Genomic DNA, 24,913 nt, shown 5'->3' with positions numbered 1-24,913 from the left:
ACAGTAATCCAGGCGTGGTACAACCAGGGCTTTGCACACATGTAGCATGACTTCTATCCCCTTGTATTCTAGTCCTCTAATTAAAAAAGCCAGCATTCCATTAGCCTTTTTGATTATTTTCTGTAGCTATGCATGGCATTTTAGTGATCTGTGCAGCTGGATCCCCAAGTCTCTTTGAATATCCACCGTTTGTAGCTTTACACCATTTAGAAAGCACACTGTTCAAACCTCTCCACGGCCTCTCCCTTCCATATCTCTATAACCTCCTCCGCCAGATTGCAAGGACCAGTTAAGACATTTTCTTTTCATAAATACACATTTTCTCAACATTTTTCTTCACTATTTTGCCAGTCTCCAGTTCTGTGCAAAATTCTGGCCAAAAGGTTTTGAGTTGTTCAAAACTCTGACCTGTCCACTGGGCAGAATCTCACTCACAGGTCAAGCATAATTACTGGTTAATGGGAAATCGTAAATAGATATTTGCCTTTTTAAAAAAAAGATGTAGAGCCTTTCACAACCTTCTGGAGCACCTGAGAGGCATTAAAGTACTTCTGACATGTAGTCACAGTTGCAATGAACAAATTAAAATTTACATGTAAGTAAGTCATAGAAGGCATAGAATGGTTACAGTTACAGAAGGAGGCCATTTGGCCTGTCATGTATGTGCCAGCTCTCTGCAAGAGCAACTTAGCTCGTCCCACTCTCCTACCTTTTACCCATAGCCCTGCAAATACTTTCTGCCAAAATACCATGGTTCTTTTTTTTGTTTTTTTTTTAAACCTATTTTAATAACTTTTGCCAAATGTGACCTGCGCCAACTGCCAGGATCAGGCCCACCATAAACATGTCTGATGCCCCTGCTTTTTACAACAACAACAACTTGCATTTATATTGTACCTTTAACTTAGTAATTCCCAATCTGCTTCAGACAAAATTTGAAGAGTTGCGTGAAGAAATACTAGGGAAGGTGACAAAAAAAGCTTGGTCAAAGGAGTATCTTCAAGGAGGTAGGAGAAGTAGAGAGGTGGAGAGGTTTATGAAGGGAATTCCAGAGCTTAGGGACCAGGCAGTTTAGTTTAGTTTAGTTTAGAGATACAGCACTGAAACAGGCCCTTCGGCCTACCGAGTCTGTGCCGACCATCAACCACCCATTTATACTAATCCTACACTAATCCCATATTCCTACCACGTCCCCACCTGTCCCTATCACCTACTTATACTAGGGGCAATTTATAATGGCCAATTTACCTATCAACCTGCAAGTCTTTTGGCTTGTGGGAGGAAACCGGAGCACCCGGAGAAAACCCACGCAGACACAGGGAGAACTTGCAAACTCCACACAGGCAGTACCCAGAATTGAACCCGGGTCGCTGGAGCTGTGAGGCTGCGGTGCTAACCACTGCGCCACTGTGTCGCCCATTCCAGTTGAAGGCACAGCCACAAATGTGGAGCGATGAAAACCGCAGATGTGCTCTGAACCAGAATTGGAGGAGCGCTGAAGTTATTGGAGTTTGTAGGGCTGGAAGAGGTTACAGAGATATGGAGGAACTTGAAATAAGAATGAGAAATTTAAAAAATTGAGCCAGTCAGCAAGCACACTTGCATTTCACTGCTACCTGACAACTAGCATGTTTTACTGACCGCTCTCCCAGTTTGTTTTCAGTTTCAACTAAACTTTATTTACAGAGCAAATTTTAGCCAATGTCCCTCCTTTCCTAAGTTTAATACCACCACCTCCCCCCCCCCCCCCCCCACCCCAATCACCCACCATGCCCTGATAGCCCCCAACCTAATCCTGTATCAAACCTGGTGCCTGTCTGTTCCAGTCTATCATCCCCGTCTCTCCAGTGCACTCATTTCACATTCCAATGTTGACGTGCCCCACTATGATAAATCAAAACAACTGGTTTCCCATCTGTATCACTCTTAACCACAAGGACATCTGTATATTGTTCCACCCGTTGATTCCTCGAGGGGCCATTTCTTTAAACATTGCCCAACAGACAACTGCAAAGCAGGAATTAGTGATCCATTACTCGAAAGACACTGATACAAAAGGAGAATACTGCTGATGCTGGAAATCTGCCTTTTACCTCACACCATCATCCTTTTTGTTATTTAATCTCACCTGCCCATCACAGACCCTTTTGTTCTCCTCACCCCTCCTCCCTGCCTGTGTTTGCTTAAAACCTGTTACATCTCAACTTTTTCCAGTTCTGATGAAACCTAAAAGGTTAACTGTTTCACTCTCCACACACATTGCCTGATCTGCTCAGCAATTCCAGCATTTTCTACTTTTAAGGCACAACGGATTAAGGATGACACCTTTCGCAAATAAAAAAAAATTACTTTATATATGGAACAAACGCACAGCAAATTGGTCAACTAGCAGAATTCCTCTCATCAGTCACACCAGCCACAGGATCATCTCTTCCTATGCTGGTCTATTACAGTCTCTGCATCTTGAGTTACAATATTTGCCTGGACTGGAGATCAAGATCTGTCAGCCGAGTCACTTGTTTTGGAGATCACACGGGAACAGAGGATAAAGAGTCAGTCGCCTTCGTGTCTTAATAACTGTTTAGTAGTTTCGTTATAACTTTTTAAAACATCTTCCACTCACTTGCCTCCGAAATAGCCCGAACTAAGTCTTTTCCTCGCGATTTCTTCTTAGTGTACGCTGTACACCTAATTTCCCCCTCTGTCTATATCAATCTGTTTACAGCACGGTTTTCCTGATTCGTACAATTCTTATACAAGATACTTATAAATCTCTGCCTAACATCCCAATTCCGTAGTCTATTAAGACCGTGAAATACCTTATGCATGTCCAGCATGCTCTGTACCTTTCCATCCGATACATTGATTTGTTTTTAAAACATAACACAATGTTTCACATTCCATTTACAACAGCCCCTGCACAGAATCCAAGTCCAGTAATTTCAAAAGTAATAGTACCCCAGAGACAGGTGAGAATGTGGAACTTGCTCCCACGTGGAGTAGTTGAGGCGAGTAGTATTGATTCATTTAAGGAGAAGCCAGATAAACACACCAGGGAGAAAGGAATAGAAGGATAATGCTGATAGGGCGAGATGAAGTAAGGTGGGAGGAGGCTCCTGTGGGGAATAAACTCTGACACAGAGCAATGAGGCGAAATGGGCTGTTTCTGTGCTGTAAATACTATGTAAAGCAACAAATTACAGACAGCACAGCTTTACATAAAGTCGGAGCTTAGAAAATACCCTGGCCAAGATTTATCCCTCAATTGACATTAAAAAAAATCATCTGGTCATTTTCACATTACAATTTGTGGGAGCTTGCTGTGCGCAAATTGGTTGCCGCGCTTCCCGCATTACAGCAGTGACTGCATATCAAAAGTACTTCATTGGCTGTAAAGCACTTTGGGACGTCCTGAGGTCATGATGCAAGAGTTTCAAATGTGCAGTATCGGCATGGAATAAAGAAACCAGGCAACATCCACGTACTCTCCCCTACAGCAATCCACAGCACAACAGAATCCCCCGCCCGCATGGGGGCTTATTCTCCTTTCTCGCCAACCTGCAAAAGCAAACAATCTATACAAAATATTTTCAAAAGAGTGACTCCACATGCAGCACTACAAATGGAGGGATCTTCTTGCATGTTTTCAACAGAAGCAAAAATCAACTGTTCTTCCTCTGTTGTTACATTCCCAAGCCTCTCTCAGACTAGATGCTGTTTTTCTGATATAAAAGCAAAATACTGCGGATGCTGGAAATCTGAAACAAAAACAAGAAATGCTGGAATCACTCAGCAGGTCTGTCAGCATCTGTGGAAAGAGAAGCAGAGTTAACGTTTCGGGTCAGTGACCCTTCTTCGGAACTGACAAATATTAGAAAAGTCACAGATTATAAGCAAGTGAGGTGGGGGTGGGGCAAGAGATAACAAAGGAAAACAAGCATGGGAGAAATAGTCGTGATACGTTGGTGAAGGTCCATTTGGAAATGGATGTACAGTCCCAGGCATGGTTCGCTCTCATTTGAGGCTTTTGCACGGTGGTTGAGTATTAAAAGAAAAATTTAATTTGGAAATGGTAAAGTTTTTCTTCCTCTGGTCAGTTGCTGATGGGGTTAGACGAAGAGCGGTAGGAGGAGGCTCATGGCATATATCAGCTGGGCCGAATGGCCTGTTTCTGTGCAGTAAATTCAATGAGACTGCTGAGTATTTCCAGCATTTTCGCTTTATTTCAGATTTCCAAGATTTGCAGTCCCACCACTCCCCGCATTTAATCTTTAACCGCATCCTCAGTCACTTTTTTCAACCTTAGTGCTATCCAGTACCTTAACCTAGATTCTCAATATAAAAATAAAAAGGCTTTTCTAACCAATGCAAAGCAAACTGTTTAGGTTGGTGTAAATGAGGTGAATGTTCAGAGAGCTGCCTCACAGGTTAGCAGTTTTGTGACCCCGAATAGCCATTATAAACTCTAAGGTGCGTCAGTGCTTCAAAAATGTGTCATAAATACAGTAAGTACAAATATTTCACAGATGCTAATCCTGTGTAGGTTGATATCAAGGGCTAGACAGAGCCACTTGTGAGGTGAATTGAATTCATTGTCAATTAAGCATTTTCTCAGACATTCCAGGTAGAATTTAACAATAGTCCCATTTGCCTCTCATTTAAAGGAACAACTTCACACCAGGGGCTGAGGTGCTTTTAAAGGATCCAATGAAAGGTCACAGACCTGAAACATTAACTCTGTTTCTCTCTCCACAGATGCTGCCATACATGATGTATTTAAGTACTTAACACTATTTACACCTACTTACTTACACCTGTTTACTACTCACACCTACGCTGTTTGGGATCTTCTTCTCCCTGCTGCTCTCACATGCATTCAAGTCTGCAGAAGAAAGAATTTTCCTCCACACAAGATCAGATGGCAGGTTGTTCAACCTTGCCCGTCTTAGAGCAAAGACCAAAGTATGGAAAGTCCTCATCAGGGAACTCCTCTTTGCTGACGATGCTGCTTTAACATCCCATGCAGAAGAGTGTCTGCACAGACTCATTGACAGGATTGCGGCTGCCTGCAACGAATTTGGCCTAACCATCAGCCTCAAGAAAACGAACATCATGGGACAGGACGTCAGAAATGCTCCATCCATCAATATCGGCGACCATGCTCTGGAAGTGGTTCAAGAGTTCACCTACCTAGGCTCAACTATCACCAGTAACCTGTCTCTAGATGCAGAAATCAACAAGCGCATGGGAAAGGAGTCTGCTGCTGTGTCCAGACTGGCCAAGAGGGTGTGGGAAAATGGCACAGACACGGAACACAAAAGCCCAAGTGTTTCAAGCCTGTGTCCTCAGTAACTTGCCCTACGGCAGCAAGGCCTGGACAACGTATGTCAGCCAAGAGCGACGTCTCAACGCATTCCACCTTCGCTACCTATGGAGAATCCTTGACATCATGTGGCAGGACCATATCTCCAACGCAGAAGTCCTCGAGGCGGCCATCATCCCCAGCATATATACGCTACTGAGCCAGAGGCGCCTGAGATGGCTTGGCCATGTGAGCCGCATGGAAGATGGCAGGATCCCCAAGGACGCATTGTACAGCGAGCTCGTCACTGGTATCAGACCCACCGGCCGTCCATGTCTCCACTTTAAAGACATCTGCAAATGCAACATGAAGTCCTGTGACATTGAACACAAATTGTGGGAGTCAGTTGCCAGTGATTGCCAGAGCTAAAGAGTGGCAAGTCAAAGAGACTTAGCAGTTGGCAGGAAAAAAGACAGAAGTGCAAAGAGAGAGCCAACTGTGTAATAGCCCCGACAACCAGCGCCGGTGGAAGAGTCTGTCACTCTAGAATTGGCCTTTACAGCCACTCCAGACGCTGCTCCACAAACCACTGACTACCTCCAGGCGCTTACCCATTGTCTCCCGAGACAAGGAGGCCAAAAAAGATCTGGTGACTTAAGACTGCATTCAACTGCAACTGTAGTTACAAGAGTAAATGTGTGCTGAAGGCAATCTCGCTGACTTCATTTCAGAGTCACTTTGGGCCTTTAACAACTCATCTCCAAGCAACGAGATTAGCATTGGTGTAAAACTGAAAAGACTTTGCACCACACTCAATTTGAATTTGAATGCAATTTAAACTACCTCACTCTCTTGCTATCAGAGACATTGGGCCCCTCTTTAAGCTTTCGTTTTGTCCAGCGAAGCATTTAAAGATCTGCCAACTTTATTTAAGACTTACACAGAAACAGGCCAATTGGCCCAATAGGTCCATGTGAGCCTCCTCCCTTCTTGACTCTCGCCACAAGCAAGTTGACCTTTCAACTTGTCCATATAAGTCAGCAGCCAGCACTGCAGTTTCCAAATTGGCCTGGACAGAGAAGGCCCTTAACGTCAGACAGTATACTGGCCAGATCAGAAAAATCAGAAAGTGGACTTGTGCTAACTATGAATGTGAGAGATTAGCACATGCAGTAGAATTAATGTTGTCATTCCTCCTTCGGAGAACAACCTGCGTTTTCATAACACCTTCAATGCATTAAACATGCCAAGGTGCAGGCACACCAAAGGCAATTTTGTTTGTTTAAATGATCCATAAGACACCTAATATAGCCCAGCTAATTCCCAGGGAGAGAGAGAGAGAGAGAGAGTGTCAGAGTTTGATTAATCTTCAGTAGTTACTCAATGACACGATTAGCTAACTTTGCCTGGATTCATTTACATTATGTACCGTGGACCCATGCTCACATATAATTATGTCCCTGGGGAATGTCATCCTCTTCTGGAGCGCGTCACCTTCAGGCTTCCACTGGTTTCTCTAGTCTGACAACAATTTTACTTCCCTTCTTTGAGGCTTTTGTAAAGCTAAGGGTAGTGATCAGTCCCATTGCCTTATTTATTGTTCCCAGACCATAAATTCAGACGTCTGGTGTCTTCCTTCTTTATCTTTTTTTAAACCATCCTCAAGGTCTCTGTGCTTGCTACTTGTCAGCAATGTCCTTGTTACAATCTCTTTGGCGCCATTACAACTGCTTGCCACATTCTTCTTTTGCAGGCACACAGGCACAAGTGGGCGGCACAGTGGCGCAGTGGTTAGCACTGCAGCCTCACAGCTCCAGCGACCCGGGTTCAATTCTGGGTACGGCCTGTGAGGAGTTTGCAAGTTCTCCCAGTGTCTGCGTGGGTTTTCTCCGGGTGCTCCGGTTTCCTCCCACAAGCCAAAAGACTTGCAGGTTGGTAGGTAAATTGGCCATTATAAATTGCCACTAGTATAGGTAGGTGGTAGGGAAATATAGGGAGAGGTGGGGATGTTTGGTAGGAATACGGGATTAGTGTAGGATTAGTATAAATGGGTGGTTGATGGTCGGCACAGACTCGGTGGGCCGAAGGGCCTGTTTCAGTGCTGTATCTCTAAACTATTATCATTGGCGTGGGTATTGGACCATTTCCATAGAGTTCAATTTTTCCAGAAACTTAATTTTAGGTAGCATGACACAATGATTTGTAATAAAACATACATAATGTCACACCAACGTGCTTTGTTGAATGTTAATTTTCTTTAATCCACTGACTGGAGACCTGAACTTATAGTTTAAAAAAGAAATTTAAAAAAGGAACAGATAAAAGATGACTTTGCTAGCAGCTTAAGGCGGCCATCTAATTTGCCACACTGTATCCTATATTGCAAGGCCTGTGAGGTGAAGACGAAATGTCTGCTCATCCCAGCAAGAACCAAGACCCAGGAAGTTTAAGGGAACTCCCTGTTCTTTTTAGCAAGAAGAAATATGCTAACTACCATGCTTGAATCACTAGGTGACTGTCATGTGACAAGCCCCCCCACCCCTGTGGTTTTAAGCTGGTGTTTCTCACCACGTGGCGCAGGTCTGGCCCATACCCCTCTCCTGCGCTGTGGCGGTCACCCGAGCCATTTTCCGTTTCATCTGAGGATCCAAAATGGACTGGGTCCGGAAGGACATGATGTTCAAACCTCTGGGTAAGGGCGGGAAAAACGTACCCAACATCGCCCTCATCCTGATGACTACCTTCGCGTGCGGCTGCATCAGGCTGTGTGTAAAGCTCCAGTATGCAAACTCCAAGTGTCACTACATGCTGAGGTTCTATCTGTCCCCGGTGTTGCAAAGGATGGGTCTGGTCACATTGCCGCGGAACGCTCCATTCAGTCGGACTGTGCCGTACCACCCATCCTTCGTGAAAAAGTTTCTGCGGAAAAACACCTTTGACCACCAATCCATCAGCCAGTGGTCTGCATGGAATGTCAAGGCCCTACAGGAAAAGGAGATGGTGGAGCCTGTCAGATGGTTCCCCGAGCAGATTGCCAAAGTCATTTGGCAGAATGCCTCATCATCAGAACTTTCAAACAAGCACCAAGATGTAGCTTGGCTGGTGGTGAGGAGCCCTCCCCGTCAGATCCTTCCTGCACGCCCGAAGTCTCACCCCCTCCACCCTCGAGGTGACTGTAGTGGGGAAGAGATGGTTGCCCACCTCCTTCTGGAATGTGTCTTTGCAAAGCAGGTGTGGCAAGAGATGCAGTGGTTTTTGTCGCGGTTCATCCTGAGTAGCTCTGTAACACAGGAGTCTGTGCTCTTCGGGCTGTTCCCAGGCATGCACACCGAGATAAACATTGATTGCTGCTGGAGGACTATCAATTCGGTGAAAGATGCCCTTTGGTCTGCCTGAAACCTGCTGGTCTTCCAGCGCAGAGTTGTCCACAACCGAATGTTGCAGACTAGCACATTCCAAGGTCCAGGACTACATGCTGAGGGATGCACTAAAGCTTGGGGCAGCCGCGGCAAAGGCTCAATGGGGAAAGACCACTGTGTAAGGTCCTCCCACCAAGGTGAACTGAGGGGCTGGATCCATGGAAAACCCCTCGAACTGAATCCGGAAAATTTTTGTTTGCTGTAAAATGTATATGGCATGAAAAATGAAATGGAAGTGTTGTGAGGCAACTCACTCCTGCATTGAAGGAAACTGATCTCTTTTGCACACTTTGTATTTTTTGGTGCTGTTTGGAACTGTGTTGTAATGAATTTTTTTTTTTTTTACAGATTTTTATGAATAAAGTATATTTTGGAAATCAAAAAAAAAACCTCAAGCCTTTGCACCTTTTGGAATGTCAACGTGATGCTGTTTTGAACTGTTTTGTAATGTATTTTTTTTAATGAATAAAGTACATTTTTGGGGGAAATAAACTTCAAGCCTAAGCCCAAGAACAGGCCTGGAGACAACAATTTCGAGTCAGCAACCTGTAAACCTCATCTTACAGAGATAGATATCAAGCAACCTTACAGACTAGACTGGAACATCCTGATCTCACTGCTGATTCCACTCCAGAAGATCTCTGGGAACACATCAAAGCTGCAGTACTGGATACTTCCAACGAGGTCATCGGACCCAGCACCAAGAAGAATCGGGACTGGTTTGATGAAAATGACAAGGAAATTCAAGATCTGCTAAAAATAAAAAGGTCAGCTCATCAGGCTCAGCCGGCCAGCCAAGAGAAAAAGACAGCCTATCGTCAAGCATGCAGCATCCTTCAATGTAAACTGAGGTACATCCAAAATGACTGCTGGATTGCACTTGCGGAAAAAATTCAACTGTACACTGATACGGACGACATAAGAAGTTTCTATGAAGCACTAAAATCTGTCTATGGACCAGCATATCAAACCCAAAACCCCCTGAGAAGCACCGATGGCAAAACCCTACACACGGACAAGGAGTCAGTCCTGGAACGCTGGTCGGAGCACTTTGAAACTCTCTTCAGCGCCAAGTGCACAGTGCATGATACTGCCATCAATCACATCCAACAACAGCCCATCAAAGACGACCTGGATGAGAGCCCAACTCTGGAGGAAACTGTGACCGCCATCAACCAGATGAACAACAACAAAGCCCCCGGAGCCGATAGAATTCCACCCGAAGCCTTGAAGCATGGTGGCTCTGCCCATACACCAAGCTCCATGAGATTTTCACGTCCTGCTGGGAACAGGGCAGGATTCCACGGGACCTTCGTAACGCCATTATCATCACCTTGTACAAAAACAAAGGAGAAAAATCAGACTGCTCCAATTACCGTAGGATCACCCTCCTTTCTATTGCTGGGACGATCCTGGCTAGAATACTTCTGAACAGGCTTGGGCCTACCATTGTAGAAGAAAACCTTCCAGAGAGCCAATGTGGTTTCAGAGCAAACAAAGGCACCACAGATATTGTATTTGCCCTCAGACAATTACAAGAAAAGTGTTGTGAGCAAAACAAAGGCCTGTACATCACTTTCGTAGACCTAACAAGGCATTCAACACTGTGAGCAGAGATGGACTTTGAAAAATCCTTGAAAAACCTGGATGCCCACCCAGGTTCCTGACCATGGTGAAGCTGTTTCATGAAAATCAGTACGGACAAGTCAAGCAAAACAGAGACCTCTCAAATCCCTTCCATATCTCCAATGGTGTGAAGCAGGGATGTGCGCTGGCCCCAACCCTATTCAGCATCTTTTTCAGTATGGTGCTGCAGCAGGCAGGCAACGGAAGACCTTGAGGAGTGAATTTGCGCACGCTTCTGCACTGATGGAGGCCTTTTCAACCTCAAGCATCTTCAGGCTCACACAAAGACACAAGAAAAACTCATCCATGAACGTCTTTTCGCCGATGTCTGTGCTCTCCTGGCCCACAGTCAGTCAGACCTGCAACGTATAACACACTTTTCCGAGGCAGCACAACTCTTTAGACTAAAAATCAGTTTAAAGAAAACTGAAGCCCTGCATCAGCCTGCACCCCAAGAAGAATATAGACCACCAAGCATTGTCATCGAGGGAACCGAGCCAAATGCCGTCAAGCAATTTACTTATTTGGGGAGCGTCATCTCGTTTGATGCCACCATAGACAAGGAAGTGGACAATAGGCTCTCAAAAGCAAACAGTACATTCGGCAGACTTTACAAACGTGTGGAGCAACCACTGCCTCAGAGCACACACCAAATTCAAAGTGTACAAAGCCGTAGTCCTCACCAGCCTTCTGTAGGGCGCCGAGTCATGGGTCCTATACCCCCGGCACGTACACCTTCTAGAGTGCTTCCAACAGCGCTGCCTCCGCAGCATCCTCACGATCTGCTGGCAGGACCACATCTCAAACATTGAAGTCCTGGAAACAGCCAACATCACCAGCATCAAGGCCATCCTCCTGCAAAGCCATCTGCATTGGGTGGGTCACGTTGGACAACAGTCACCTGCCCAAGATCGTGTTGTATGGAGAGCTGGCCACGGGTAAAAGGAACAGAGAGACCCCATGCAAACGTTTCAAGGACTCCCTGTAGAAATCCCTCTCTGTGTGCCACATCGACCATCGCCAGTGGGAAGCGCAGGCCATAGATCATGATGCCTGGAGATGCTACATCAGGAGGGCTACAGATACCTTTGAGACTTAGCGAAGAACCAGCATGAAAGAGAAAAGGAGAAGGATAGGTCCAATTGCCCCCAGAAGCGACTGCGCCTTCACTTGTACCCACTGTGGGAGAATCTGCCGGTCACAGATAGGCCTGATTAGCCACCAGCGGGCCTGCAACCGACGAATACAACCTTCCCAAAATCTTCGTCCGTGAAAAAATGCCAAGAGACTGTACACAGTATTCCAGATGTGGTATCACCAATGCCCTGTCTAACTGAAGCATAACCTCTCTACTTTTGTATTCAATTCCCCTCACAATAAATGATAACATTCTATTAGCTTTCCTAAATACTTGCTGAACGTGCATACTAACCTTTTGCAGATCATGCGCTAAGACACCCAGCTCCCTCTGCATCTGAGCTCTGCAATCTCTCACCATTTAGACAATAGACTTCTTTTTTTTCCTTTTCTTTTCCTGCCAAAATGGACAATTTCACATTTCCCCACATTATACTCCATTTGCCAGATTTTTGCTCGCTCACTTAACCTATCTATATCCCTTTGTAACCTCCTTATGCCCTCTTCACAACTTACTTTTCTATCTTTCTTTGCCTCCATTAGCAAATTTAGGGACCATATCTTTCGTCCCTTCATCCAAGTTATTTATATAAATCGTAAAAAGTTGAGGCCCCAGCACTGGTCCCTGTGGCACACCACTAGCAACATCGTGCCAACTGGAAAATGACCCATTTTCCTGTCAGCTAGTCAATCTTCTATCCTAACATTTAAAATGTTAAAGCTTAGCTTGAGCTGAAAATTTGTTAAATGTGTGATAAATTAGCTTTTACTGAAACTACAAATCATGCTGGAAAAGGAACTATGGATGTGCAAACTAATGTAATCGTGCAAGAGGCATCCTGCTAATTGCAAGGTTTAGATGTAGAAGAACTGTAACTCGCTAAAATGACAGTGGAAGAGTGAAGGCATATCTGGGCAAGGAAGCAGCTGATTAGACAGCCTGACTTTTGAAAGAATGCTTCAGGATTAATGCTTTCAACCTGATAATGAATTGTCATAAAAGCAAAATACTGCGGATGCTGGAAATCTGAAACAAAAACAAGAAATGCTGGAATCACTCAGCAGGTCTGGCAGCATCTGTGGAAAGAGAAGCAGAGTTAACGTTTCGGGTCAGTGACCCTTCTTCGGGTCTGAGCTGATGAAATTAAGCTGATTACTGGATAATGGGACCTTTTGACTGAAGAAATGAAACCCTAGATAAGGGTTAAGAACTTTATAGGGTGGTGTGCAGAAGTGTCGAAACCAAAAATATCATGTGGGTCGGGCATGGATTGGAGGAATGATATCACTTCATCACCCCATGACACCTGGAGAAGAGAATTTAAGGCAAACATCAAACAAATCTACAGTCAATAGTGAGGAACAGCACTTGGGCAGAACAAACATTGCTCCCACTCATTGCCTGGCTGCGAAGTATGAAGTTCAACAAGAATCATTACACATGTGATGTACAATTTCTATGTGTGTCAAGCTAGCAAGAATAGTATTGTGTGGCCAAGAGATATTATTAATTTGAAGCTATTTGAAGATTATAAGCCAAAATTCTGTCATCTGAATAAAGTTTCTAAATTGGCCTCTAGTTTTGGGTCCAGTTAGTTATTTGTTTTCTTCCCATTTTCCCAGTATATGTCCCACAACTGACACAAGTAAAACAGATTAACTAGTCATTTATCTCTTCACTGTTTGTTGGGACTTTGTGTGCAAATAGATCCTAGATTTGCCTACAATAGTGATTGCATTTCAGAAGTAATTTATTGGCTGTTACATTCCTTAGGAAATCCTGAGGCACTATTTAAATGCCAGTTCTTTCTATTTGACCACAAAGACACTCCCAGCTGATCCTGATTCCACCAAAGTCCAATACCCACACTTCCAACAGGTGTTGGCAGATAGCAATCTGATAGCAGACCCATTCCTAAACTGGGGACACATCAGCCAGTTGCAATGCTAGTGCCAACTATCCCACCTCTGATTAACATTGGTTCAATATTGCAGCCAAAAGTGTGACCAACACCCACTTGAACTAGATAATGAAGTGTGACTGCACTCCCCCTCCTTTGGCACTTGCAAGGAGTTAATGGTTTCTGGGAAGGGAGATAGTGGAATTTAAAAGAATAAATATGCAAATTGTTTTTAAAAAGTAAAGTTCCAAGTGCACCCAATTACATTTTAAAATAAAATCCACATGCTTTCTCCAACTATTTCAGTTAAAAAAAGACAAACTTTCACAAATAACTACAACAACCCCTCACCTTGCTCTGCACTGTGCTCTTTCCTCTTAAGTGTAGATTAAAAATGCAGAGACCTGAGTCACCTGATTATCAACTCAGAAACCCCACCCATTTCTTAAAGAGACCATCACCAGTACCTAAAACAAGGGCTCCTTTTATTAGACTCTGCTCACTTTTTGATATCTAGTTTCAAACGGTGTTTTCATCTGCTTTTATTTCATTTAATATTAATATATATCCTAATGGCAAAAGCAACTGCTGGCAGTTCTGATAAAAGGTTATCAACTGAAACTATTTGGGCCCACTTTGAATTAAAATTGGGCCTGTAATGTTGAAACTCTGTTTCTCTCTCCACAGATACTACCTGACTCACTGAGTATTTCCAGCATTTTCTGTTTTATTTTACATTGTTATGAAGTCCGTTCATTTTTTCAAAATGGATTGGGGCAATTTTTTCTCTCCAATTCCGTCCCACTCATTCCTTGTCTGCTAAAGCGTTATTCAAGAGGCAACAGACCAGGCGGCACTCTTCATGTTTAAGCTGAGGCAATGAAGGTTGGCAGGATAAACTGAGGAGTTTGACCAGACCCGTCAAGAACTTTCATTGATTTTTTTCCCCATTCACAGCCTGTTTTCAGTCCTGTTCTCCCCTGTCTCCCCATCTCCTATCTCTTCTGTCTCATGTTGGTGCAACAGTTTTCCGATGTATGGGCACTGGTCATGTATGAGCCTGCATAGCAAGAATGACTGGCTATCCAACTGTGGGTAGCATCACATTTCAGCCAATCTTATCCTCACCCAACATTCATTCATGCATTTTCCAACAGGGGTTGCTGCATAACAATCAGGAATGGGAACAATGCAGTTTATAATACATGAGGAACCTATTCAACGCTCCATCCAGTTGGACTGTGCCGTACCACCTATCCTTCATGGAGCAGTTTCTGTGGGAAAACACCTTGGACCACCGATCCATCAGGCAGTGGTCTGCATGGAATATCCTCACGGTCCTACGGGAAAAGGAGACTGTGGATCCTGTCGGATGGTTCCCCGAGCAGACCGCCAAAGTCATTTGGCAGAATGCCTCATCACCAGAACTTTCAAAGAAGCACCAAGATGTAGCTTGGCACGTGGTGAAAAGAGCCCTCCCCGTCAGATCCTTCCTGCACGCCCGAAGTCTCACCCCCTCCGCACAACGCCCCGCGGTGGCTGTGGTGGGGAAGAGACGGTTGCCCACTTCCTCCTGGAATGTGTCTTTGCAAAGCAGGTGTGGAAAGAGATGCAGTGGTTTTTGTCGAGGTTCATCCCAAGCAGCTCGGTAACACAGGAGTCTGTGCTCTACGGGCTGTTCCCAGGGACGCACACCGAGACAAACATCAACTGCTGCTGGAGGACTATCAATTCGGTGAAAGACGCCCTTTGGTCTGCCCGAAACTTGCTGGTCTTCCAGCGCAAAGAGTTGTCCACGACCGAATGTTGCAGACTGGTACATTCCAAGGTCCAGGACTACGTGCTGAGGGACGCACTAAGGCTTGGGGCAGCCGCAGCAAAGGCTCAATGGGGAAAGACCACTGTATAAGGTCCTCCCTCCATAGTGAACTGAGGGGCTGAATCCATGGGAAACCCCTCGAACTGTATCGGGAAAATGTTGTCTCCTGTAAAATGTAAAAATGTATCTGGCACGACAATGAAATGGAAGGGTTGTGAGGCAACTCATGATTGTATTGAAGGAAACTGATCTCCTTTGCACTGTTTGTAATTTTTGATTTGGTGCTGTTTGAAACTGTTTGGTAATGTATTTTTTTACAGATTTTTTTGAATAAAGTATATTTTGGAAATAAAAGAAAAATAAGGAACCTATTCAGCCTATTGCATCTGTGTGAGCTATTAAATTTGTCAGATGCGATGTGTCTTTTGTAGATACTGACTGCCCTTAACTAACCCAAAAGCAAAATACTACAGGTGTGGAAGCCTGAAATAAGAACAGGAAAAGAACAGCAACAACAACCACAACAACGTAATAAAACATCCAAGGTGCTTCACAGGAGCATTCTAAAACAAGTATGACTGAACCACAAAAGGAGATATTAGGTCAGATGGCCAAAAGCTTGGTCAAATAGGTTTTAAGGAGTGTCTTAAAAGAGGTAAGTGAGGTAAAGAGGCACAGAGGTTTAGGGAGGGCAAGACGTGATAGGGGAACGGGACTTGGTGCGAATTAAGACACGGGCGGCAGAGTTTTGGTTGACCTCAAGTTTACAGAGGGTAGAATGTGAAAGACCAGCCAGGAGAGTGTTGAATAGTCAAGTCCAGAGGTAACAAAGGCATGAAAGAGGGTTTCTGCAGCAGATGAGCTGAGACAGGGGCAAAGTCAGGCAATATTACGGAGGTGGAAACAGGCAGTCTTAGTGATGGTGTGCATATGAGATTGGAAGCTCATCTTGGGGTCAAGTGTGACACCAAGGTTGTGAACAGACTAGCTAAATCCCAGACTGTGGCCAGTGAGAGGGGTGGAGATGGTAGCTAGAGAATGGAGTTTGGAGCAACACTAAGCAGGTTGCATCTGTGGTGAGAAAAACTGAGTTAATGTTTCAGGTCTGATATAAAAAACAGAGGATGCCAGAAACACCCAGTAAGTCAGGCATCGAGCCGAACTGTTTCTAACTCCACAGATGCTGCCTCAATTAAGCCACGTGTTTCTAAGTGAAGATTAGTTTTACTTCACATGATAGCCTGTGGAAATCTATCGACTATTATAACAGATTTGGACGTGACGTGAAATGGTTATCAATGTCTCATTTATTAATAGTTAAATGAAACAGGTAAAAGTAACAAAAAATTAGAGGACAATTGCAATAATAGAGGGATCAAATCAATGTTATGCTCCCACAGTAATAATAGAGATTAAAACAACACAGTGGCGCAGTGGTTAGCACCGCAGCCTCACAGCTCCAGGGACCCGGGTTCGATTCTGGGTACTGCCTGTGTGGAGTTTGCAAGTTCTCCCTGTGTCTGCGTGGGTTTTCCCTGGGTGCTCCGGTTTCCTCCCACAGCCAAAGACTTGCAGGTGATAGGTAAATTGGCCATTGTAAATTGCCCCTAGTGTAGGTAGGTGATAGGGAATAAGGGATTACTGTAGGGTTAGTATAAATGGGTGGTTGTTGGTCGGCACAGACTCGGTGGGCTGAAGGGCCTGTTTCAGTGCTGTATCTCTAAATAAAATAAAAATGATCTCTATAGGCAGAAGTCACAATCAAGTTGGCGGTGTGGTCGCTTTAAGTTCTCGGACAGCTAGGCAGTCTTCTGATAGTGGGATGTTCTTCAAATCAGTCTTCACTGATACCTCTTCCTTGAGCTCAAAAGATGCTGGGTTTTTATGCCTCCTCCTGGCAGGAATCTCAGACTATATACATAGTTGTTATTCCTAAGATCCTTATTGATTAATAGCTTGTTTTCCAAAGAATCCAAGATGGTCAGCTAATTTAACGTTACTCACCCACCCACAAAACTTTTTGCAAGGTTGTTTTTCAAGTTGGTCAGTTTGCCTGACTGCACTTGGCTATCTATCTTTGCATTGTCCTGGTTTTGTCTCTATCTTTGGATTATCGTTTTTTTGAGGCCCTTGTTCCTCTTTTATCATATAACTCCTTTGCCTCACAGTGAGGGTAACGAGAATCAGTCACCAGTCAAAGTTTAATGGCTTGAGATTCATAAAAATCAACTGCACCCTTGGCAAAGTATGCAGCATAGCCTGCAAAGAATGATGGGTAGTATCAATAAGGAAATTATGTTAATTGACCTCTATTTCCAATATTCTTACACTATTGATGTTAGGCTGACTGGCCCATAGTTACTCACTTTGTCCTTTTCTCCCCTCTTGGACTGGGGTGTTACATTAGCAGCCCTCCAGTCCTTTGATTCAATTTCCAAATTCAAAGATATTTGAACAAGTCGAGTCAGAGGCTCTGCTATTTCCTCTCTTCTTCCTCAGTATTACAAGATGAAGGCATCAGGAATCAGTCTGTTCCACACAGTTCAACCATTTTACCAGTCTTCTTTTTTCTTTGGCCTCCTTATCTTGAGAGACAATGGGTAAGCGCCTGGAGGTGGTCAGTGGTGTGTGGAGCAGCGCCTGGAGTGGCTATAAAGGCCAATTCTAGAGTGACGGGCTCTTCCACAGGTGCTGCAGAAAAATTTGTTTGTCGGGGCTGTTACACAGTTGGCTCTCCCCTTGCGCCTCTGTCTTTTTTCCTGCCAACTGCTAAGTCTCTTCGACTCGCCACACTTTAGCCCCGCCTTTATGGCTGCCCGCCAGCTCTGGCGATCACTGGCAACTGACTCCCACGACTTGTGATCAATGGCACAGGATTTCATGTCGCGTTTGCAGATGTCTTTAAAGCGGAGACATGGACGGCCGATGGGTCTGATACCAGTGGCGAGCTCGCTGTACAATGTGTCTTTGGGGATTCTGCCATCTTCCATGTGGCTCACATGGCCAAGCCATCTCAAGTGCCGCTGACTCAGTAGTGTGCATAAGCTGGGGATGTTGGCTGTTTCGAGGACTTCTGTGTTGGAGATACGGTCCTGCCACCTGATGCCAAGTATTCTCCGAAGGCAGCGAAGATGGAATGAATTGAGACTTCGCTCTTGGCTGACATACGTTGTCCAGGCCTCGCTGCCATAGAGCAAGGTACTGAGGACACAGGATTGATACACTCGGAATTTTGTGTTCCGTGTCAGTGCGCCATTTTCCCACACTCACTTGGCCAGTCTGGACATAGCAGTGGAAGCCTTTCCCATGCGCTTGTTGATTTCTGCATCTAGAGACAGGTTACTGGTGATAGTTGAGCCGAGGTAGGTGAACTCTTGAACAACTTCCAGAGCGTGGTCGCCAATATTGATGGATGGAGCATTTCAGACATCCTGCCCCATGATGTTCGTTTTCTTGAGGCTGATGGTTAGGCCAAATTCATTGCAGGCAGCTGCAAACCTGTCGATGAGACTCTGCAGGCACTCTTCAGTGTGAGATGTTAAAGCAGCATCGTCAGCAAAGAGGAGTTCCCTGATGAGGACTTTCCGTACTTTGGACTTCGCTCTTAGAAGGGCAAGGTTGAACAACCTGCCCCCTGATCTTGTGTGGAGGAAAATTCCTTCTTCCGAGGACTTGAACGCACGTCAAAGCAGCAGGGAGAAGAAAATCCCAAAAAGTGTGGGTGCGAGAACACAGCCCTGTTTCACGCCACTCAGGATAGGAAAGGGCTCTGATGAGGAGCCACCATGTTGAATTGTGCCTTTCATATTGTCATGGAATGAGGTGATGATACTTAGTAGCTTTGGTGGGCATCCAATCTTTTCTAGTAGTCTGAAGACACCACGTCTGCTGACGAGGTCAAAGGCTTTGGTGAGATCAATGAAAGCAATGTAGAGGGGCATCTGTTGTTCGCGGCATTTCTCCTGTATCTGACGAAGGGAGAACAGCATGTCAACGGTCGATCTCTCTGCACGAAGGCCACACTGTGCCTCAGGGTAGACGCGCTCGGCCAGCTTCTGGAGCCTGTTTAGAGCGACTCGAGCAAAGACTTTCCCCACTATGCTGAGCAGGGAGATTCCACGGTAGTTGTTGCAGTCACCGCGGTCACCTTTGTTTTTATAGAGGGTGATGATATTGGCATCGCGCATGTCCTGAGGTACTGCTCCCTCGTCCCAGCACAGGCATAGCAGTTCATGTAGTGCTGAGAGTATAGCAGGCTTGGCACTCTTGATTATTTCAGGGGTAATGCTGTCCTTCCCAGGGGCTTTTCCGCTGGCTAGAGAATCAATGGCATCACTGAGTTCCGATTTTGTTGGCTGTATGTCCAGCTCATCCATGACTGGTAGAGGCTGGGCTGCATTGAGGGCAGTCTCAGTGACAACATTCTCCCTGGAGTACAGTTCTAGGTAGTGCTGAACCCAGCGGTCCATTTGTTTGCGTTGGTCAGTGATTATGTCCCCTGATTTAGATTTGAGGGGGGCGATCTTCTTGATGGTTGGCCCAAGAGCTCTCTTAATGCCATCATACATTCCTCTGATGTTTCCGGTGTCTGAGGCCAGTTGAATATGACTGCATAGGTGTTGCCAGTAGACGTTTGCGCAGCACCTGGCTGTTCTTTGTGCAGTGCTTCTGGCTGCTTTAAGTGCTACGGATGTTAACACCGACCACTCCCTGGTGTGCAGCAAGGTTAGACTCAGACCAAAGAAGTTGCATCATTCCAAGCAGAAGGGCCACCCGCACATCAACACGAGCAGAATTTCTCACCCACAGCTGTTACAAAAATTTCTAAATTCACTTGTGTCAGCCCTTCAAAACACTCCCACAGGGGATGCTGAGACCAAGTGGGCCCACATCAGAGATGCCATCTATGAGTCAGCTTTGACCACCTACGGCAAAAGTGCGAGGAGAAATGCAGACTGGTTTCAATCTCATAATGAAGAGCTGGAACCTGTCATAGCCGCTAAGCGCATTGCACTGTTGAATTTTACCAGTTTTTTTTTTATTTCCAAAATATACTTTATTCATAAAAATCTGTGAAAATTACATTCCCAAACAGTTTAAAACAGCATCAAGTCAAAGAATACAAACAGTGCAAAGGTGATCAGTTACCTTCTATACAATCATGAGTTGCCTCACAACATTTCCATTTCATTGTCATGCCATATACATTTTTATATTTACAGCACACAAAATTTCTCCGATACAGTTCGAGGGGTTTCCCATGGATCCAGCCCCTCAGTTCAGCTTGGTGGAGGGACCTTACACTGTGGTCTTTCCCCATTGAGCCTTTGCTGCGGCTGCCCCAAGCTTTAGTGTGTCCCTCAGCACGTAGTCCTGGACCTTGGAATGTGCCAGTCTAAAACATTCGGTCGTGGACAACTCTTTGCGCTGGAAGACCTGCAAGTTTCGGGCAGACCAAAGGGCGTCTTTCACCGAATTGATAGTCCTCCAGCAGCAGTTGATGTTTGTCTCGGTGTGCGTCCCTGGGAACAGCCCGTAGAGCACAGACTCCTGTGTTACAGAGCTGCTTGGGATGAACCTCTACAGTGGCGCAGTGGTTAGCACCGCAGCCTCACAGCTCCAGCAACCCGGGTTCAATTCTGGGTACTGCCTGTGTGGAGTTTGCAAGTTCCTCCTGTGTCTGCGTGGGTTTCCTCCGGGTGCTCCGGTTTCCTCCCACATGCCAAAGACTTGCAGGTTGATAGGTAAATTGGCCATTAGCAATTGCCCCTAGTATAGGTAGGTGGTAGGGAAATATAGGGACAGGTGGGGATGTGGTAGGAATATGTAATTAGTGTAGGATTAGTATAAATGGGTGGTTGATGGTCAGCACAGACTCGGTGGGCCGAAGGGCCTGTTTCAGTGCTGTATCTCTAAAACTATAAAAACCACTGCATCTCCTTCCACCCCTGCTTTGCGAAGACACATTCCAGGAGGAGGTGGGCGACCGTCTCTTCCCCACCACAGCCACCGCGGGGGCATCATGCGGAGGGGGCGAGACTTCGGGTGTGCATGAAGGAATTTTACCAGTACTGCTACCTATAGTCACTGCTACTTTGAGGTTTTCTGACTGCTACACAATCCACAGTGGTTCAAGAAGGCAGCTCACCACCACCTTCTCAAGGGCAATGTGGGATGGGTGTTGAAGTGTATTCCCAGGCCAGAGGCACCTGCAATAAATATTATACAAATAACCAATAACATATAATTCTAGCTAGCAATGAAATGTTTGCAAGGCACCATGGGACATAGCTAACTGACTTGACTACTTTCCTTATAAGGGCTGATTCACACAGATTCATACAGAAAAAGGCTCATTCTGCGGAATATCTCTAATCAAGCAGCCTCTAGCAGATGCCCATATGCAATGCTGACAAAGATACCAGCCTGTAACAAGGTTAAGATAAGATGTTATGTATACATAAGACCCAAGGACGGTGGATAAGGGGGTCTGGAAGACATCATGAGTTCATGAGTAACCCCCCAGCTGTCCATGAGCTGGTCACGCAGTCCCCCAATGCCTAGTAACCAATTTCATTGGTTCCAATAATCAATGCATGTAATCTATAATCACTATGATTGGACCGTGTCCAGCCAGGATGGGTTGAGTAACTGTTTGAAACTGTATAAGTATTGATGATTTTCCTTTGTTCGGTGGAGAGGAATCTGGATTGCCCAGTGACCTACTCCCCGCCGGCATAACCCAATAAACTGTTTGACGTTTGGAGCAGACCCGAGTGTCGAGAGATTCTTTCAGATTCATTCCTGCTAACAATGGGCATTAAATGCTGGCATCGCCACTAACGCCCACATCCCATGAACAAGTATTAAAAAAAATGCCCCATTACATTTCCTAAAACTAAATCCAGCACTTACTTGTTAAACTAAACTAAAATCAAACCATTCTCGAGAGCAGTCCTGGACATGTTGTAGATAACCTTCCTTTTTCACTTAATTGCTTTTACCCCACTTTGCAAATGGGTAATTAAGGTCAACCAATATTACAGCCATTATTTTTGAATATTTAAAAATGTTATCACTCCCCCAATCTCATTGACACTCTTCACTGATCTATAATAAACTTCCAATAGAGTAACAGTTTCTCTTCCTATTCCTTAATTCTAACCAAATAGAATCAGTCTTTTCACTATCTACTGAGGTTATAATGTCTTTAAAGAGTTCACTTGAAGAATCTTTGTCTGTGATTTTCTCAGTTTGTTTAATGTTTAAATAAATTAATCGAACAAGAATATGCCTTTCAATTATTTTCCCAAAGCTCAAATTTTTCTAAGCACTACCCTCCATCTTAAATACTTCAAGAATGAAATAACCACCTTTGTTTCCCACAATAAACAATCCTTCTCCATGAGTCCAGTTGAAGTGATATGAAAACAGCAGTGAAATTCAAAGCCAAATTATCAGTTTAAGTTCTCTGCCAATGCACTTGTGGTGTCTGGGAATGTCAGCAGGGCTGCGTACTATGGCTGATAGAATAAACTTCAATAATTCATATGCACAATGTTATCTGACTGCCTAGGCGGGGGAAGAGAGATCGACCTTGTCCAATTCACAACACTTTATGGTCATCACTCTGCAAACCAGATGCTCTTTAATATATTCAAAGGCAACACAACTCCATCTGCTCCCAGTTTAGTACCAATTTTAATAAGAGGCAGTGTTTCACTGATGTAGCAAGCAGAACCCCATAGAAATGTCATTCACCAGTCCTCATATCTTGCTCCTCTTGTGATCTGACCTGTACCACACAAGAAGGGAAACTGAGGATATGGGGGGGAGGGGGGGCAAAGCGGTCCTTGGGAGGCTGCTGTTGCATTCCCCCCTGACACTGAGTCTGAGATCAGCACAAGTATTGAGTAACATAGGATGAATTTATTTGCTCCTTATCTCAGCTGCAAAACAGCACATGTCATGAAAAGACTAGTGAGGGAGCAATATGGTGAAAAACCTCAAGGTTGCTGATCTTTCATTGCAGGGTGAATATTCTTAATCAATTTTTAAAAGAAACAGTCCTATTCTAACAATGAGTCACACTTGAAATGGTAACTTATTTGGGTTATCAACATAACTGTTTTGAGGTTTGCACATAAAAATGGATAGGAGGATGGAATTTGATCCTTAAGACACTGGTAAAAATCCTGGAATTATACATTAAACAAACAGATTTTGACTTAATTGCTCTTTATAAGTCAGTGGTCCAGTTTCTTTTTCCTGCATTAACAGTCCTTTTGTCAATATTTCAGGTTACCTGCATTTTCTTTCTTTCTCTTGCAATACTGAACAGTTTAACATGCCATTTGCACCCAACAGGTTCTCTAGGAAGCCCCTCAATGACTGATGGGTTGGAGTTTTCCCTGTTAACGATTTTAGTCAAAAAGTTTGGGTACAGACAACTGTGTGACTGCAAGATCCATCAGTCGATCAACATGCTCATACTAACGCTATGAAGAATAGTCACTTGGTAAAATACAGAAGGAAACAGACTTGGCGGGTAAACTAGAAAACAATTTAAAACCTGCGGCGTACAAATTATTTTTCTGACCCTTGGGCTTTGAACGTTTGACTTGAATATCTATTACATCTTGCTAGGTAGAAATAAAAATTAAAATTCTGGTGAAAGGTGCACATTTTCTATCAGTACCTGCTGTGTATTCCTTGCATTTTCTGGTTTTATTTGCAGAATTCATGTATATTTTTCTTTATATCATAAACCCCACAAAAATCAGTCATTCAACTAAAATCCCCAGACCGTCGTGAAGTTACTGGAGTCACTTTTAGAAAGGTCATGGGGACCAAAAATAAATTTTCAATAAAATATTTTATTAGAAGGGCTTCACACACAAAGTCAAACACAAATTATGTTATGTGTTTTTCTGAAGCCTTTTATATTTCTGGATAGAGAACGATTAACATTTATATAGACTTTAACCACGTGGCAGAAACCAGCACAATAAATAAAATGATCTAGAAATAAAAGTAAATATTTAAAATATAAATGGAAAACACTGTGACCTCTGACATCTGCCGGAACTTATATCTGAGCTCGGTTATTCCATCTAGAGGACCAGTATGGCTGTGACACCGTTTCTGTATGTTTTGTGCGCCGACGACCTCATTCCCCCTCTATTTGTGGCGAGAACATGGCGGCTCCGAAGAAGACCGAGGCCGGCTCTAGCCGGGGGTTCATAGAGATGATTAAAGCGGCCTATACCCTGGCCACCGACAGGACCGACTTTAGGAGGTGAGCAGGCGTGGTGAGGGTGATGAAATTGCCAATTCTCAGACTCACCGTCTGCCTTCAGCTTGCGGCGGATAAATTATATTTTACAACAGGGATAACTGTGGCTTCCAGCCCTTCCAACCCCCTCCGAGACCCCCAAAACTACCCCCACCCCACATACAGGTACAGCCCAGGCACCTGGCCTGAAATGTCAGCCGGCTATTCAGCTGTGGTAGGCATCACGAATCCATCATCTTTGCCCCCCCCCCTATTGTAGTGTTCTTTATACACATGGGATCCTTTATACACATGGGATCAATGGAACAACAAAGTTGGTAGTACACTCATCTTTCAGAAAGAAGGTTCTGGGATCGAGCCCTACTCCAGAGACTTGAGCACAAAAATCAAGGCTGACACTCCAGTGCAGTACTG

The 24,913-nt window shown here is 44.6% G+C and overlaps 1 protein-coding gene across 1 annotated transcript in view; it reads right to left on the bottom strand.

Moving 5' to 3' along the window:
- LOC137384031 (uncharacterized) overlaps positions 1-23,948 on the bottom strand; it is a 102,797-nt gene extending 78,849 nt beyond the window's left edge. The window contains exons 1-5 of the mRNA XM_068057596.1: positions 23,903-23,948; positions 23,510-23,615; positions 21,353-21,413; positions 15,658-15,687; positions 13,737-13,761 (exon numbers count right to left, since the gene is read on the bottom strand). Coding sequence (XP_067913697.1) covers positions 13,737-13,761; positions 15,658-15,687; positions 21,353-21,413; positions 23,510-23,615; positions 23,903-23,948 — 268 coding nt within the window. The remainder of the gene's footprint in view (positions 1-13,736; positions 13,762-15,657; positions 15,688-21,352; positions 21,414-23,509; positions 23,616-23,902) is intronic.
- Between the last annotated feature and the right edge of the window lie 965 nt (positions 23,949-24,913).

The sequence above is a fragment of the Heterodontus francisci genome, chromosome 25, assembly GCF_036365525.1.
Source record: "Heterodontus francisci isolate sHetFra1 chromosome 25, sHetFra1.hap1, whole genome shotgun sequence".
NCBI lineage: Eukaryota > Metazoa > Chordata > Chondrichthyes > Heterodontiformes > Heterodontidae > Heterodontus > Heterodontus francisci.
Note: the sequence above shows the minus strand (reverse complement) of the source record. Positions and strands in the feature narration are given on the sequence as shown.